This window comes from Drosophila pseudoobscura, chromosome X, assembly GCF_009870125.1.
Source record: "Drosophila pseudoobscura strain MV-25-SWS-2005 chromosome X, UCI_Dpse_MV25, whole genome shotgun sequence".
Lineage (NCBI taxonomy): Eukaryota > Metazoa > Arthropoda > Insecta > Diptera > Drosophilidae > Drosophila > Drosophila pseudoobscura.
In genome coordinates, this window is record NC_046683.1 from 8718606 (window position 1) to 8733863 (window position 15258).

At 43.1% G+C, this 15258-nt stretch overlaps 1 protein-coding gene across 6 annotated transcripts in view; it reads left to right on the forward strand.

Moving 5' to 3' along the window:
* The window catches only part of shakB (shaking B), a 141610-nt gene extending 130776 nt beyond the window's left edge, over nucleotides 1–10834 (forward strand). For 4 of the 6 annotated variants that reach the window (XM_033381600.1, XM_033381601.1, XM_033381602.1 and 1 more), the window contains 5 exons: nucleotides 5984–6138; nucleotides 6618–6682; nucleotides 8406–8572; nucleotides 8649–8827; nucleotides 8886–10834. In XM_033381600.1, the coding sequence (XP_033237491.1) occupies nucleotides 5984–6138; nucleotides 6618–6682; nucleotides 8406–8572; nucleotides 8649–8827; nucleotides 8886–9078 (759 nt within the window). In that variant the 3' untranslated portion in view covers nucleotides 9079–10834. Of the gene's footprint in view, nucleotides 1–633; nucleotides 1593–5983; nucleotides 6139–6617; nucleotides 6683–8405; nucleotides 8573–8648; nucleotides 8828–8885 lie in introns of all 6 variants that reach the window. The other 2 variants (XM_015186456.2, XM_002134294.3) reach the window with 2 other exon arrangements.
* Nucleotides 10835–15258: the final 4424 nt, after the last annotated feature.

Below are 15258 nucleotides of genomic sequence, written 5' to 3' on the forward strand. Positions count from 1 at the left end.
TCGGCCCCTGACGACAGACTTCCTTTCCTCTATGTTTGTTCGATTCTTTTCGCTTTCGATGATGGTTTCCCCCGGCACCCCGGCCCCCGCCCCCCATCCCTCATTTTATTATCGGCTACTCGGCGGGGAAATTTGTTTATAAACATTGCAATTTTAAAATGTACAATTCATTTGGAAACTGTTCCTCTTCGGACTTTTTGTTGTATTTTTTTCGTCTCTACGTCAGTCAGCATAAGTTTATTAACATATGTGGCACGTAGCATGGAGCATGGGGCACGGATAGGCAATGGGGCACGGGGGGGGGCACCGGCCTTAGGGATGAGGCAGGGCCATTTAATGCCACATTTTATTTATATGCACGGAGCGCTTTTTATTTGTTTTGTTTCTTTACGAAATTTCAATGCTGTCGAGCATACGAAAACTACCGCGCGTCAAGAAAATAGTACCCCATCGTGGAAGACCCACGCTGAACGTGGCAGTAGTACTCGTAAAACGTCTGCGAAATCGGTTTGCACTTTGCTTTTGCCCACATAATTAATACGAGTAGGTGAAAGATTTGTGAAAATATAGAAAAATGTGCGCGCCGCTCCCCTGTGGGGTAATCCGATTGCTAACCACCGTTTTCTGGAGCAGTTGATGCTGACGAAGAGCCCGGTAGAAGCCAAAATTCAACTGATATCAGAAGCCAAGTTCAAATGTGAGAGAGGACGAAGAGGGGGAAGCAAGCTGAACGGGAAACAGGAAACGGAACGGAACGGATCGGATCCAAAGATGCCCAGTTCTGTGACAGTGAAGCGCATAACGAACACGTCTCCGACCGAACAGTTTCAGTTTCAGTATCAGTATCAGCAGCAGTACCAGTTCAAGTACCAGTTCGAACACCGGTTCCGGCTCGAATCAGACACGGCTGGAGCTGGAGCTTCTTTGGATGCCAGTGGATCGATACCGATATCGATATCCACCGCCACAGCGACCCCGATACTGATGACTGATGAGCCGATAATGGGCCTGCCGCGAAAGAGAAAGAACAGCCAGAACAGCCACAGTGCACAGCCAGTCGATAGCAAGACGCCAACGACAATAACAACGACGATAACAACCAACACGATACTCTGATATCGAACACTATCGAAAGAAAGAAGGAAAGAAAGAAAGCAGCAAGATAAGCGAAGCGAAGCGTAACGAGAGGAGAGTGAGACCAATCCGCGATCGCTAGCCTGCCCCCACAAACCATGTTAGATATATTTCGTGGATTGAAAAACCTTGTAAAGGTCAGTCACGTTAAAACCGATTCGATAGTATTCCGCCTGCACTACTCAATATCTGTGATGATTCTGATGTCATTCTCGCTAATTATAACCACACGCCAGTATGTGGGCAACCCCATCGATTGTGTACACACCAAAGATATTCCAGAGGATGTGCTCAACACCTACTGCTGGATCCAGTCAACGTATACGCTCAAGAGCCTGTTCCTCAAAAAGCAGGGCGTCTCCGTGCCCTATCCGGGCATTGGCAACTCCGATGGCGATGCATCCGATAAAAAGCACTACAAATACTATCAGTGGGTGTGCTTTTGCCTATTCTTTCAGGTGAGCAAATGCGGTTTCTTGGGGGCTTCCATCAGGTCATTGCATCCTCAGTGGATAGTCGATAAAACGATTAACAATTAATCAGCCCTAAGCTGATCTAATCAATTTCATTTCAGATAAAAGTTCCAGCCCAACTAATCCGATTTTTGATGCTATCCATTATGGAATTATCCATTTATCTATGAATCAAATAAAAATCCCACCCAATGTTGGTTGCGCCTGCGCGCCAGTCCATAAATCCGTGGGCTATAGTTATTTGGGGCGTTGAATGATTTGATGGATTAAGTAATTAAGCGATTTTTCACCGAGAGCGACCCATTGAGATGTATCTATATATATATAGTAGATATATATATATGTATATATGTATGTGCTAACTCCCACACATGGATACGTATTTCTTTTCAATACAAAATTTCAATTTCCAAATATTTGTTCCACTTTTTCTTCTGTGTTTTGCGGTTTTGGCCTTTTGAAACGGCCAAACAATTTTGTGGGCCAAATGAGAATGTTTAAGTATTGTATTTTCATTTTGTTATTGTTGCCGAACATCTCACTTGGGGCACACACAAGGCCAACGGCATTTGGTAGCATCGCCAGCATCGGCAGCATCAGCATGGAGCCCATGATAGTGCGGGGCCGTGACGTAGATAGCCGGCCCGCAACAGCCAAGTGAGAGATGAATGTCCATTAATTTATTGGATATCGATGGGCAATATGAACAGCAGAGCAGCCTTACCAATGAGCCATTAATGTACACCGAAAAGAAAGAGCACCATGTGTATAAACAATATATATGTTGTATGCAAAATATTGAATATGATTAAATCATTAATTGAATAATATTCGGAATACTTGGCACCTTTGCCCACTCCTCTGTCAGAGCGGCTACCCACCCTATTACCTCCCACTCGCTCTGTGTCTCTGCCCCACCTGTCCCATGTCCCCCTGTTCTATCCCCCAAACTGTCATCGCTAATTGCTGGCACCGCTTAAAGGAGATTGATTGTGTCATGGATGCCATTTTAGCCATCCCCATTCCCATCCCCATTCCCATTACCATTCCCATCTTCCGCCAACGGTGACGTCGCTCCTGCCCATATGGCATCTATAGTTAGTACTATACGATATGGTTTAGGTACCAGTGTGTATATATATACACACCATATATACATATAGATGAAAAATATACATGTAGATGCGATGCTGCTGCTGTTCGACGATTACACAATATATCTTCCCGCTAACAATGTACAAATATTAAATGTATATTTTTATCACACTTTTTGTCAAGCGTGTCCCCTCATGGAGGGGGAAGAGTGGAGTGTGTGGTGTGGCAGGGAAGGGGGGCTACGTTTCTCGGTTAGTGTCACAGAGCGATTATAGAGACGTTCTAGTCACCCAAATTCCTATAAATACATTTATTATGGTATTCTCCCTGCTTAATGACGCGTAGACGCGTTTCTATAATTTACACTTTCCCCTAGCCCTAATTTCTGTTGTCTACGGGTGCCCTGCCCTGTTCTGCCCTGTTCTGTTCTGCTCTTATGCGATTTATTAATAACAAAAACGAATAAAAAATGCCGCCGATCGTCGATCACTGATTGGTGGCATGAGAGAGGCGGCACCAGGGGCGGCAGAGGAACACCTCATATGATTAAATCATATGAAACGATCGTTTATAGCATGTATGCAGAAACGTAAAAACTCAATGGTCAATAGCACCTGCATCAGAGGATCGATCGAATGGGATATCTGGAATGGGAGTGGGTGGACGGCTAATGGCCAGATCCGTCATTAAGTTGGACAATGCAGCCATAAAATAGAAAAGCCTTAGCCATCAATTTCCATTCCGATCCGATCCCATGCCATCGATCAGGCATTTCCCTCAGATATGTCAAAAATTGGCATTTCTCCTCCACGATGGCAGCAGCAGCGCCTCCTCTGGCCTCCTGCCTGCTGCCTCCTGCCCTCTGTTTCTGGTGCTGCTGCTGCTGCTGCTGCTGGCCGGGACGTCTAGATATTTATTGAAAAGGCGCAGACAAACATAAAAGTGAAATAATATTTCTGGCCAGATGCCAGGGAATTGCTGAAACAAAAAGCCATGGATATGCTAACAGGAATGGGTATGGGACTGCGATCGGGAACGGGAACGGGAAAGGGAACGGGAACGGGAACATCCATAGGCAATATGGTCAAAGGGAGCGGGAATTGGAAATCGGTGGCGCAGGGCCGGAGCGGGGGTGGCATATGGAGGATAAAGTCAGACGGACGTCGCAGCAGAGTTGGGGGTCGAGTCGGTCGGCTGCCTGGACTGGTCTGGCCCGGCCCGGCCCGGCTTGCCTGTTTATATTTGACTTATGTGCGTGTATTTTTGTCCTCCCTGAACAGAGAGGGGGCAGTGTGGATGGGGGGACTCAATTTGGGGGGAGTTTCGTTCAGTTAGCGGCGCAGTCGCAGTGACAGCTCGAATCAAACACTTCCCCAGACGAACATCTCTAGGAACAGTGGCCAAGGATGTGAGGAGATTTCAAGAACCCATGTTGGAAAGAAGCAAATATATAGATGATTTCTAGAGTAGTATTTCCCCTCCATCCTGTAGTATTTTCCACATATATCTGTTCAGCAGATCTTTGGTGTTCTTTCCAAGTAAATTCTTATCCCAATCCAGACATTTGTAGAACCCAATTTACCCAGACCACTGTGCCTGGAATGACTTCTGTTTGACATGGACATGGACTTTGGCTTTCTTTTTCCTCCGATTGTGGGCTGTTGCATCTGCTGCCACTATGCTGTTGCATTTATGGGATGCTTTTGTGGCAATTTGAACGCTTGCCAAATTGCTTTCCACACACGCACGCACACGGGGCAGAGGGCGCACAGCAGCGAGGGCGAAGGCGAAGGCGAGGGCGAGGACGAAAACGAGGCCGAGGGACGTGGAGGCCACCCTTTTACTCGGGTCTGGTGTTTTCTCTTCCTCAATTTGCTCGGTCTGTCGTCGGGGAAATGCAATTTCCCAGAAGAGGAAGACCGAAAAGGGCAGACGCCTGATCCCAGAGCCCCAGACGTAGAAGCAGACGCAGACGCAGATGATGGCGAAGGCAACGATGATATGATGATGGAGGCCAAAGAAAATCAAACGCATCATTTGACTTCCGGCAAGGCATGGTGGGGGCAGGGGCAGGGGCACGGGGCACGAGCTTTCAGTGAGTGGCACGATACAATGCCGTCATTGGAAGCGATACAAAGTGCCGCAGATGTTTGGGGCCGGCCAACCAATTAGACCCGCCGAATACCGAACGACAATGGCAAATAATTTGAAATTCTCTATTGTTGCAAGAGCAGAGCTGCCCCCACCCCACAGGAGGAGGAAGGGTGAGAGGGAGGCATGATTCCGATGTAAGCACCGCGCGTGCTGTGACGTTTGGGGTGCAAATATTTTTGTGGGCTTCTGGCAAATCCCACCGGACAGCCGCCAGTCGGGCGCCCACTAAACAAACTGAACTCTCACCTCGCTCCAAGGCTCCGCTAAGCCCCCAACGAATCGAACGGATGGCCAGAATGGCCAGACAACATATCCAGGGGATTAGCACCTGCCAGCGCGGGAGATCCCTCCCAGATGCGACTGGGCGACACATGGAGAGGTGCCAAAGCAAACACACACACACAATTTACGCAATTTCGGGGACTCGAATAGTCGGGGATCACTGAATCTCCGAATCTGCGGCTAATTTACGATACAAGTTATTATTAATTTGTCATCGGGTCGGGGGCATCCATTCCCATTCCCATTCCCCAGTCACCAGTCACCAGTCCGGCGTAACAACAAAAGCTAGATCCCGCCGACGGACGGACTTAGTCGTATAATTAAGAAAGAATTCTTGTCGGCATGTCTGCTCTTGTCTGCTGTTGTCTGCTGTTGTCTGATGCCTGATGTGGCCCGATATCGTCCGATAGATATTGTGGTAGGTAAGCCCCCTGTCTAACTGACTGCTCTTAATGGCTCATGGCTAATTGACATGACTATAAATAGGGGCCTGGCCGGCTATGGAATTAGCAAAGACAATAAAGACTAAGCAAAGGGAAGGTCAGCGCCGGCCCCACTAACTAATGCCTTTGGCATTGTTTAACTGGAATCACCCGATGCGGAGTCCACCCTACTGTCGTCTTTCGTCCAACAACAGCTGGCAAATGTCACTTGTCGGGGATTTTTCTAGTTTTTACGACAGTTCCAATGCGACAACACGCCCACGGGCACACGGGCCCACGTCCACCACGGAACTCACCTTTGCAGATGTATTCTCACTCACTCTCTCGTACAATATATATAAACATACATCGCATCGTCTATATGCTTTATATCATCTGTGTGTGCTCTCTATTTTTCCGCAGGCAATCTTATTTTATACACCAAGATGGCTGTGGAAATCTTGGGAGGGTGGCAAGATTCATGCGCTCATCATGGACTTAGACATAGGCATTTGTTCCGAAGCCGAGAAAAAACAAAAAAAGAAATTACTTTTAGATTATTTGTGGGAAAATTTAAGGTGAGTACTCTAAAATGTATCCTGTAATTTTATTAAGACCCACAAAATGGTTCCTCAAGTTTCTTTTGCCTTTAAATGTGACCATAGCACAGCAATCATCACTTTCGGATGAGGGGAATATTCAATATCTGATTCGTACTCAAATGCGAGACGAGGGAACGTACATACAAGTTCCGAAATATTTCCACGAAATGCTAATATATTGCTGACATTTCCCTGACCAGCACTTTCATTGCTGCTAAAACGTTTCAATTCCCAGAAAACATTCTGCCCGATAATCAACGATTCTGCCCACGAATTCGAGCGTGACTCAGCCTCGGTTTTTCAGCAAAAAAAAAAGAAAAAAGACAAAGGAAACTTAAACAAGATTTGGCATTCGAATATATTTATTTACAAAGCAAGCAAATACTTTTCACTGATTCACTTCTAATTGTCTTGTTTCCCCCTCTTTCCTCCTACTTTTCCCTTTTCTCTTCCAGATATCACAATTGGTGGGCGTACAGATATTACGTGTGTGAGCTGCTCGCCCTTATAAATGTGATAGGTGAGTAGCAGTGCAGCACCGGAACTGCAGTCGACGGATGGCCGGATGGCCGGATAGCCGGATGGCCGGATGGACGGACGGATGGATGGAGATGATCTACTGGGATCTACCTAGACCCATTCAGATCTGATCTGCTGATCTCTTTTGGGACCAGATCTGATTGGGTCCGCCAATGTGTGTGTCTGATGGATGTTCCAATGCCTCTGATCTGTCTACTATAACTATTCACATGCCACTGATCTGCCTAGACCTACTCATATCTGATTTGAGTAGATTTATTCAGATCTAATCTGCTCTCTCGTTTGTCCGTCGATCGGTCTGATCGCTCTTGGGTCTTGGGCCCAAACGGGCTGATGATGTTCCAATTCCTCTGCTCTCTGATCCACAATCAGAACTAATTAGCTTCCCGAAATGGGGTGACGATGTTCCAATGAATCAGCCTGCTCTCGTTTGACCTGATCTGATCTCAATTGGGATGCCAGGTGCCCGTGCCCGTGCCAGTGCCAGTGCCAGTGCTCGATGGCAACTTTAGTAAACAAATTTTTCGGGGTTAACACCACAGAGACTATCCACTCTCCTCTCGCACGTTCCGATTTCGATATTCTTTCTGCCGAAAAATCAATGACGAATTTTTATTGACTGACCGCACCGTAGCCGCGAATCAAAATAAACACAGATACATCTACATCTACAGCCACAGATGCAGATGCAGATACAATTTATCCCGTACTTCTTTCTGTGTTTTATCTCGTGGCTCGGTTCTCGGGGCGCGCGCTCTGAAATCCAAAATCTGACAAAATAATGAACTGTCAGAAAACATGGGAAATAAACAATAATAATGCGGATAATGCGGGTTACCCTGCCCACATCCCTTCGTCCCACAAGCCACACAAAATGGCTGACATCTCCCATAGACAATGGGCCGTGTTGGGAAACGCACTGCCTAATTGGTCTGCGATGTGACGGCTATAGGAGGGGAGTGATGGATCTGCCGCAATCAATTTACGGGAGGGATATAGGGATCATATAGCTGATCAATTAGCCATATACGCAAGAAGTAGATCCACAATCGTTCGGATCGGATGGTAGGAATGTACTAAGGTCCAAGAACCTATGAGGTTTCCGACCAAGGGATTGGGCAACTGAATAATAGTCGGGTGCTTCGGCTAGTCTTTGCTAGTAAATTCTTGGACATGAATATATATTCAGAAAACAACGCACAGAGTTGTTGTTCATTGAACTTCCTCCACGGGTACAGCCACCTCTGGATAATAGCCCCCAATTAACCCGAACAATTGATGTATCTATCGCTCACACCCCCAAAAAGTATCTTGAATTTGTAATTAATTGTATTGCAACCGCAACTGGCCGATAGGGGGAGTGGGAGGGCCAGGGGTTGATTCGGTTTCGAGTCGTTTACAGTCGCTGATCCATCAGCCCGCTTCGGGCGTGGGTGTGGGTGTGGGTTCGCTGGCACCATGTGCCTTCAGCCGAGATCCGATCGAATCGGATAATTTACAAATTGTTAACACAGAATTAACACAGAGCATCCAAACTCGCATGGGGGAGAGGGAGAAAGAGGGGGGGAGATGGGGGAACCCCATCAATTACATGGCCCAAAGAAAGTCCGAGGAGGGCGGGTGCGAAACGGAACGGAACGAAACGGAACGAAACGAAGAGTGTTAGAGAATTGGATCTAAATTCTGTTTGTGTTTCTTTGCAGGTCAAATGTTTCTTATGAATCGATTTTTCGATGGCGAATTTATGACATTTGGCCTGGATGTGATAGATTATATGGAGACCGATCAAGAAGACCGCATGGATCCTATGATTTACATTTTTCCCAGAATGACCAAATGTACATTTTTTAAATATGGTTCAAGTGGGGAGGTGAGTCGCGAAAGCAGTAACTGTAACTCTTTTTGCGGCCATTAATGTGCAATCCATTGCAATTGTTATCTTTCAGGTGGAGAAACACGACGCCATTTGCATTTTACCATTAAATGTTGTTAACGAGAAGATTTACATTTTCCTTTGGTTTTGGTTTATCTTATTAACGTTTCTCACGATGTTAACGCTAATATACAGGGTGGTTATTATATTCTCGCCTCGAATGAGGGTCTACTTATTTCGTATGCGATTTAGGTGAGTTGGGGATTCCCCTTCGCTTCCTGGATACTTATGATTTCGATTCCAATTGCAGGTTAGTGCGTCGTGACGCTATTGAAATAATCGTTCGTCGTTCGAAGATGGGCGATTGGTTTTTGTTGTATTTACTAGGTGAAAACATAGATACAGTTATATTTCGTGATGTTGTACAGGACTTAGCGAATCGTTTAGGACATAACCAACACCACAGGGTGCCTGGATTGAAAGGTGAAATACAGGATGCATGATATTGGGAGTATTAGAAACAATACAAAATGCAATTTGTCGTCTCCAACTGAAAACCATCTAAAAAGTAACTAACTAAAACAAAAAACAAAAAAAACAACTGCAAAAACCACAAGAAAAAAAAAACACCACACCCACAGCAGCAGCCACAGCAAGTACAACGATCACAGCAGCAGCCGCTTCATGAAAAAGTTCAAAAACATGTTTAAAAAAGTCTAAAAAACGTATCTTCAAAAAATACAACCAAAAAAACTATCGTCAGCGCAGTCGCAATCGCAGTCATACATTTCATCTCAACTCACATCAGATATGAGATCAGATCGGATCAGATCCAGCTACAGACAGGAGCTGAGCAGCAGGACGGAGCAGAACGCGGAACGGAAATAACGATAGTCGATAGTCGATAGTAACACCAATAACGATAACTACAACAACCATCGAGCCACACACCACACCACTAGAAGGAAGCGAAGCGGACTCAACTGTACCAAAAGTGCGAGCGGAGGCGGCGGCGGAGGCAGAAGCGGAATATTCATGGGAAAGGAATAGCAAGAGGAATAGCAAGAATGAAATCAACCAGCAAAGCAACAACAACAGAAAGAAGAGTCGCTAGATCGTCAGAGATCGGTGATCGATCAGTCAGTCGTCAGTCAATCAAGAATGGATGCTATGCATAAAGCAGCCAGAGGAAAGAAGTGGATCGGGGACTGCCATTTGGGCGGTTGCCCCGGGCCGGACAATGCAACCGGATGCACGTAGCGCCTGCGTCCGGGCGCGTGTCACATGGATACAAGTCACAAGAGCGTGCCGCAACAAGCTGGCGCGCGATTAAATAGAAAAGTTGCCCCAAAGGACAAGTACAAGGAGTGTGTGCGGCCAAGGACATGGACAGACGAGGAGGTGGAAATGGGGAAATGGGTGTTAGCACCAGTGCTCTCGCTCTTGCTCTGTCTCTCTCAGAGCATCTCAATCTCACCCACACGGACACAAGCACACAGACATCACAAGGCATCAATCATACGCCCCGTAGAACACACACACACACATACACGGACACACACACACACACACAAAAGCACATCGCACTTTGCTTGTCATGCAGCAGTAACTAAACCAAACATCAACTAAGTCGAGACGACGCCCGCGGAAAATTGCATTTCTGTATTAACCCCAATATAAAATAAGAGGAGCTAAGAGTAGGCTCCACAAAACATCAGCATCGAAGAAGAAACACCAACAAAGTCACCAACGATGCGCGAAATACTGTAACAACAACAAAAACGAGAGGCGGAGATCGAGGAGAAGTAGAAGGTTAATCTCTACCGGAAAATGGAATCTCGGCCATGCCGCAACATACAGTGGAACGTGGCAGCGAGAGAACAGGCGGCGGAATACTCGTAGGAAGCGGAATAAGAGAGGAAGCGGAAGCCGGAAGGCGGAAGCCGGAAGTGAGATAAGCGGCAGAAGAAGGCAGAAGTAAAGGTTTAATTAAATTAAATTCAATTCAATTAAATTACTTATTACAATGATATCTTGAAGTGTTCATGTATTCGAATGTAGGTTAACTAAGTCAAGCATACAACAAATATGTAATTCTATGCATAGTATGTATATGAATCCGTATATATATATATTATATATATATTGATAACAACTTTTTTTTTCTAACTCTAAGCATTTGTATTACCCGCTAAACAAATGAACAACAAAAACAAAAACAAAACCACAAACAAATGAAATGAAAAACAAACCAAAAAACAAAAAAAAAGAAGAAGAACCTACAACAACAAAAAAATACCAAAAAATGAAAACCGAAAACAGAATTTTTTGTATACAAAAATGGGGTGAAAAAAGAAAAAACACAAAAAAAACCAAAAAACAATGAGCAGATAAAAGATAAACCAAACGAACAAAAAATATCAGTAAATATCAAGAAAGAGTTCAGAGCAATGGAAATGGGAGAAGAAAATACCATGAAATAAGCATTAATACCGAAAAAAAAACCGAACAAGAAAACAAAACAAAAAATACACTTACATAATTTAATTAGATCGAAACTTTAGCGCGCATCATTATACATACAAACATACAAACATGCATACACACATACAAACAAACATATAACCGAAACAACAAACAGACAGACTCAGATACAGATACAGATACAGACACTGACACACAGACGGAGACACACTCATGGAGTAATATTTTCAACTTATAAAAAGAGAAGACAAAGATGTTCATGCATACAACAACAACACACACACACACAGACACACCACACACACACACACACACACACACACACATAGTATATAAATCAAATATATGTAATATTATCGATCATTCAGCAAAAAAGAGAGCAGCAAACATTCACAGCATAAATCAATTAACTCAACTAATAATAGAGCATACTCAGATAATTCTCTCTCTCTCTCTCTCTATCTCTCTATACGAAAATATGCCTAAATCTCAACCGCAACCACAAGAAAAAACAAAAAAAAAAAAAAAATACAAAAAACCAAATAAAGAAAGAAATGGATAATGCTTTGCCACATAAATCAATTGTAATCATAATGATAATATAATTAATAATAATAATAATATGGATAATATTTCATACGTTTTTGATTCGACAATTCCTCCCTAACATAAAGTCAAAGTCAAAGGCATTGCAGCAACTCCAGCTACCCCCCGATCTGCCCCCCGCCCCCAGAACACACAGATACTTACGTAGCCTTAGAGCCTAGGATCAACCCCATCAGCCAAGCCACATACCATGTACATTCGTACTCGTAGATTCATCCACTCCACATAGAACTCGACTCGATACGTCTCGATTCGATTTCATATTGTGCTGCAAATTGTAATATCCGTCCAAGAAACCTTTTTGAAGCGCACCCTTTGAGTTCAGGCAATCTTCCTGTCTATCTGTCATCTGTATCTCTGGTTTTTTTCATTCCTTACTTTCCGATTAGTCTTGCGTTTGCCAATTAAACCAAATACCAAAGTGAAAAGGACCAAATCAACAGTCACCAATGCCTCAAGAGTTTTCCATTTGCTCCAGAGATCACCCTTACTATCACCACTATTCGACAACTTCAATCTTTATATTTGCATCTCTGAAAAGGACGACCAATGACGAACCAGACACAGCCAGACGAAGCCAAGCCAATAATGCAAAATGTCACTGCCAACAGAAATAATTCAAAAATCAAATTAAAATAGTTACAAAAAATACATAGGTTGGCTAAGAAATTGGGAGTGGGAGTGGGAGTGGGTATGTAGGTAGTGGAGAGCAGCTGCAATGCCTCACATAAAACAGGAATTGGCACCAAAACAATGTTCCTTGTCTCGAATTCTCGAACTCTAACTCAAAATTAGGAATTGCCGATGAATGTGCTCACAAGGAATTAATCCGCTCACGTTTTTTTATTCTGGCAAATAATTCAAAGTAGATGCATTTTTCCTTTTTTCTTTTCTTTTCTTTTGTGTTTTTTTTTTTATATCAAATCACATCACACAGCATACTCAAAGACGCATTAGATTTTAGCCAATGGAAATGTAAGGGAAAGGCGGGAGGAGCTCCGAATACATCCCTATGAAACTCAAAGTAGAGATGGGATGGGGATAGAGATGGGGATGGAGGAGCAGCAGCAGTAGCGGCAGCGGCAGCGGCAGCATGTAGTCGATGCAAAAAAACAATAATTATAACAATAAATGGTAATAAGTAATTTTAGCGTATTTTTTTTAACAGCTTATAGCCGACGTAAGTGTACACATAATTCTAGTTCGAAACTGAACATATGTAAAGTAAAACAACTGAGGAAGATGGGACAGTCATATTGTTTTTTTTTTTTTTTTATCCTTCTCGAGGTTTAGTATTAGATTGTAAGCGCAAACACACAAACCCACACACACACACAGAGAACAGAACAGAACAGAACAGACAACAGACACATACAATAAACTCACACTCACACTGAAATGGTAAACGAAAAGCAAAAAGCAAATGCGAAGAATGTACTGTATAAATATCGTGGGAGATGGGATCGTAAGCTAAAGGATACTTACTCGTAAAATATATGTAATTATAGTGGAGGAAGGAATACCATACCAAAACGTAAGCATATTACAAGGAAATTGCCATTAGTCGATAGGGTTAAAGCGATATTGTACGTATGGCCTACTCGTACGCGTACAGTATATACACAGATAGGATTAAACAAACACTTAGCTTAGCTCAATCAAGTCAAAGGAATCTCTCGCATCTCGTAACTCCAACTAAAAGCAATTGTAAAATATCGTAACACCCCCCCTACCCCTACCCCTAGCCCGTCCCCCTCCCCTACCCGTAACCCCGAGGAGGTTCAAGCCCAAATTGAATCGCATCGGATCGCAACCAAAAAGAAAAAACAAAAACCCCGTGTATGAATTAATCGGTTAATCGAAATTCAAATTGAACAAACAAACAAACAGACGAACAAGTGAGGCGACGGTGAAGCAAGACTTTATTTTTCAAAGTATTTGCCGCAATATACCATATATAGCATAGTATAAATACTACCTATATCTAAATGAGAATACGAATTGTAATAGCTGAATCTAGGCTCTAAGAACCAGGAAGAACAGAACAGAACAGAATGGAACAGAGAACATTTCATAGATGCAACTCGAAAAGCAATAAGCAGGTAAAGCAGAAGACGATATATTGTATGTGGACTTTTCACCACGTTTCACCTCCGGTCAATTCGGTCCACACTCCACGCAAATGCGAGTCCCAGTCCCAATCCTACCCCTCTATCACTTTATTTAACAGCTGATCTCAGCCAGGATTTTCAGACTTTTTTACCCCAGTACACAGTTTGTGGTTTTTATGTTGTTGTTTTTTTTTTTTTTGGTCAGTTGTTTGTTTGTTTGTTCTGGGCCTGAGTTTGGTTTTTGTGTATCTTCAGTGTTCAGTGGCTAAGTTAAGGTTTTAGTTTTGTATCTTCTACCACACACAAACACACACATACTTTCTCATTCATTTGTTCTTTCGGCAATAAAAACGAAACTTGTATACATATCATATTGTTTATTGGGTTTTATTTTTGGATCTGGCACAGCTTGAGATCGGAACGAGGCATAGGCAGCCCTGCCATCCAGCATTGTCCAACACTCTTTCCCCTTAGTCTTTCATCCTTCCAATCCACATCCCAAATCCAATCGGAGTCCCACTATCACTATTTCCCACAACACTCTCGCACACGACAAAGAAAGTCAATTTCTCAGCATTCACAGTAAAAGAATCGAAACAAATCGAAATCGAAATCGCACTCGCAAACGAAATGAAACGAAATGAAATGAAACGAACTAACAAAAAACAATTAGTGAAAAGCATATTGGTGAAATAATCGTAACTTATGTATATTTTAAATCGAATCAATGAGTGATTAGCGCAATGGTAACGATAAAATACGATAATTTAGTTTGATTCCCTAGCAAATCGAATAGTGAGAACTTTTTATTAGACAAAAATAAACATTTTTTAATTGTATACTAATCGAATCAAAATTGTAAAAAGAAAAGCAAACCGTTAAGCCTACATATATTGAATACAAAAATTGAAACTGCCAATTCACATTCTCAGACAGAGTTTTAAGAAGCTAAACCAAATCGAATCGAGCATTCAAATAATAATATTGATAATAATAATAAGCAAATATACAATGCATTCGTTGAGAACATACTCGTATGTAAGAGAAGAAACGAAACGAAACTAAACGAAACCCAAAAGAGAACATTGCTGAATATATTTCGACGAAACAAAAACAGAAACAGAAACAGTGGAGAGTAGAGGAGAGGAGAGGTAGCCGACAAGCGAAATCCTATTATACAGTATATTGTATCTGGCATGCGACAAGACCATACTATACATATTCGTTGTCCTTTCGTTGGAACGAACCGATTCTCGAACCAATTCAATTGTTTGACTTTTGCTCTACCTACAGGATGCAGATCCAGATTCACATTCAGATTCAGATTAAGGATTCAGTTTCAGTTTCAGTTTCAGTTGAGGTTTACTTTAGGCATTAGCGTATATCAATTTGTGTGTGTGTGAACAAATAGCAGACAATAATTAGTGGACGGCGTATGGAGCGTATGAAGCGGAAACGAAGTCACTGAAACCCAATGGCAAT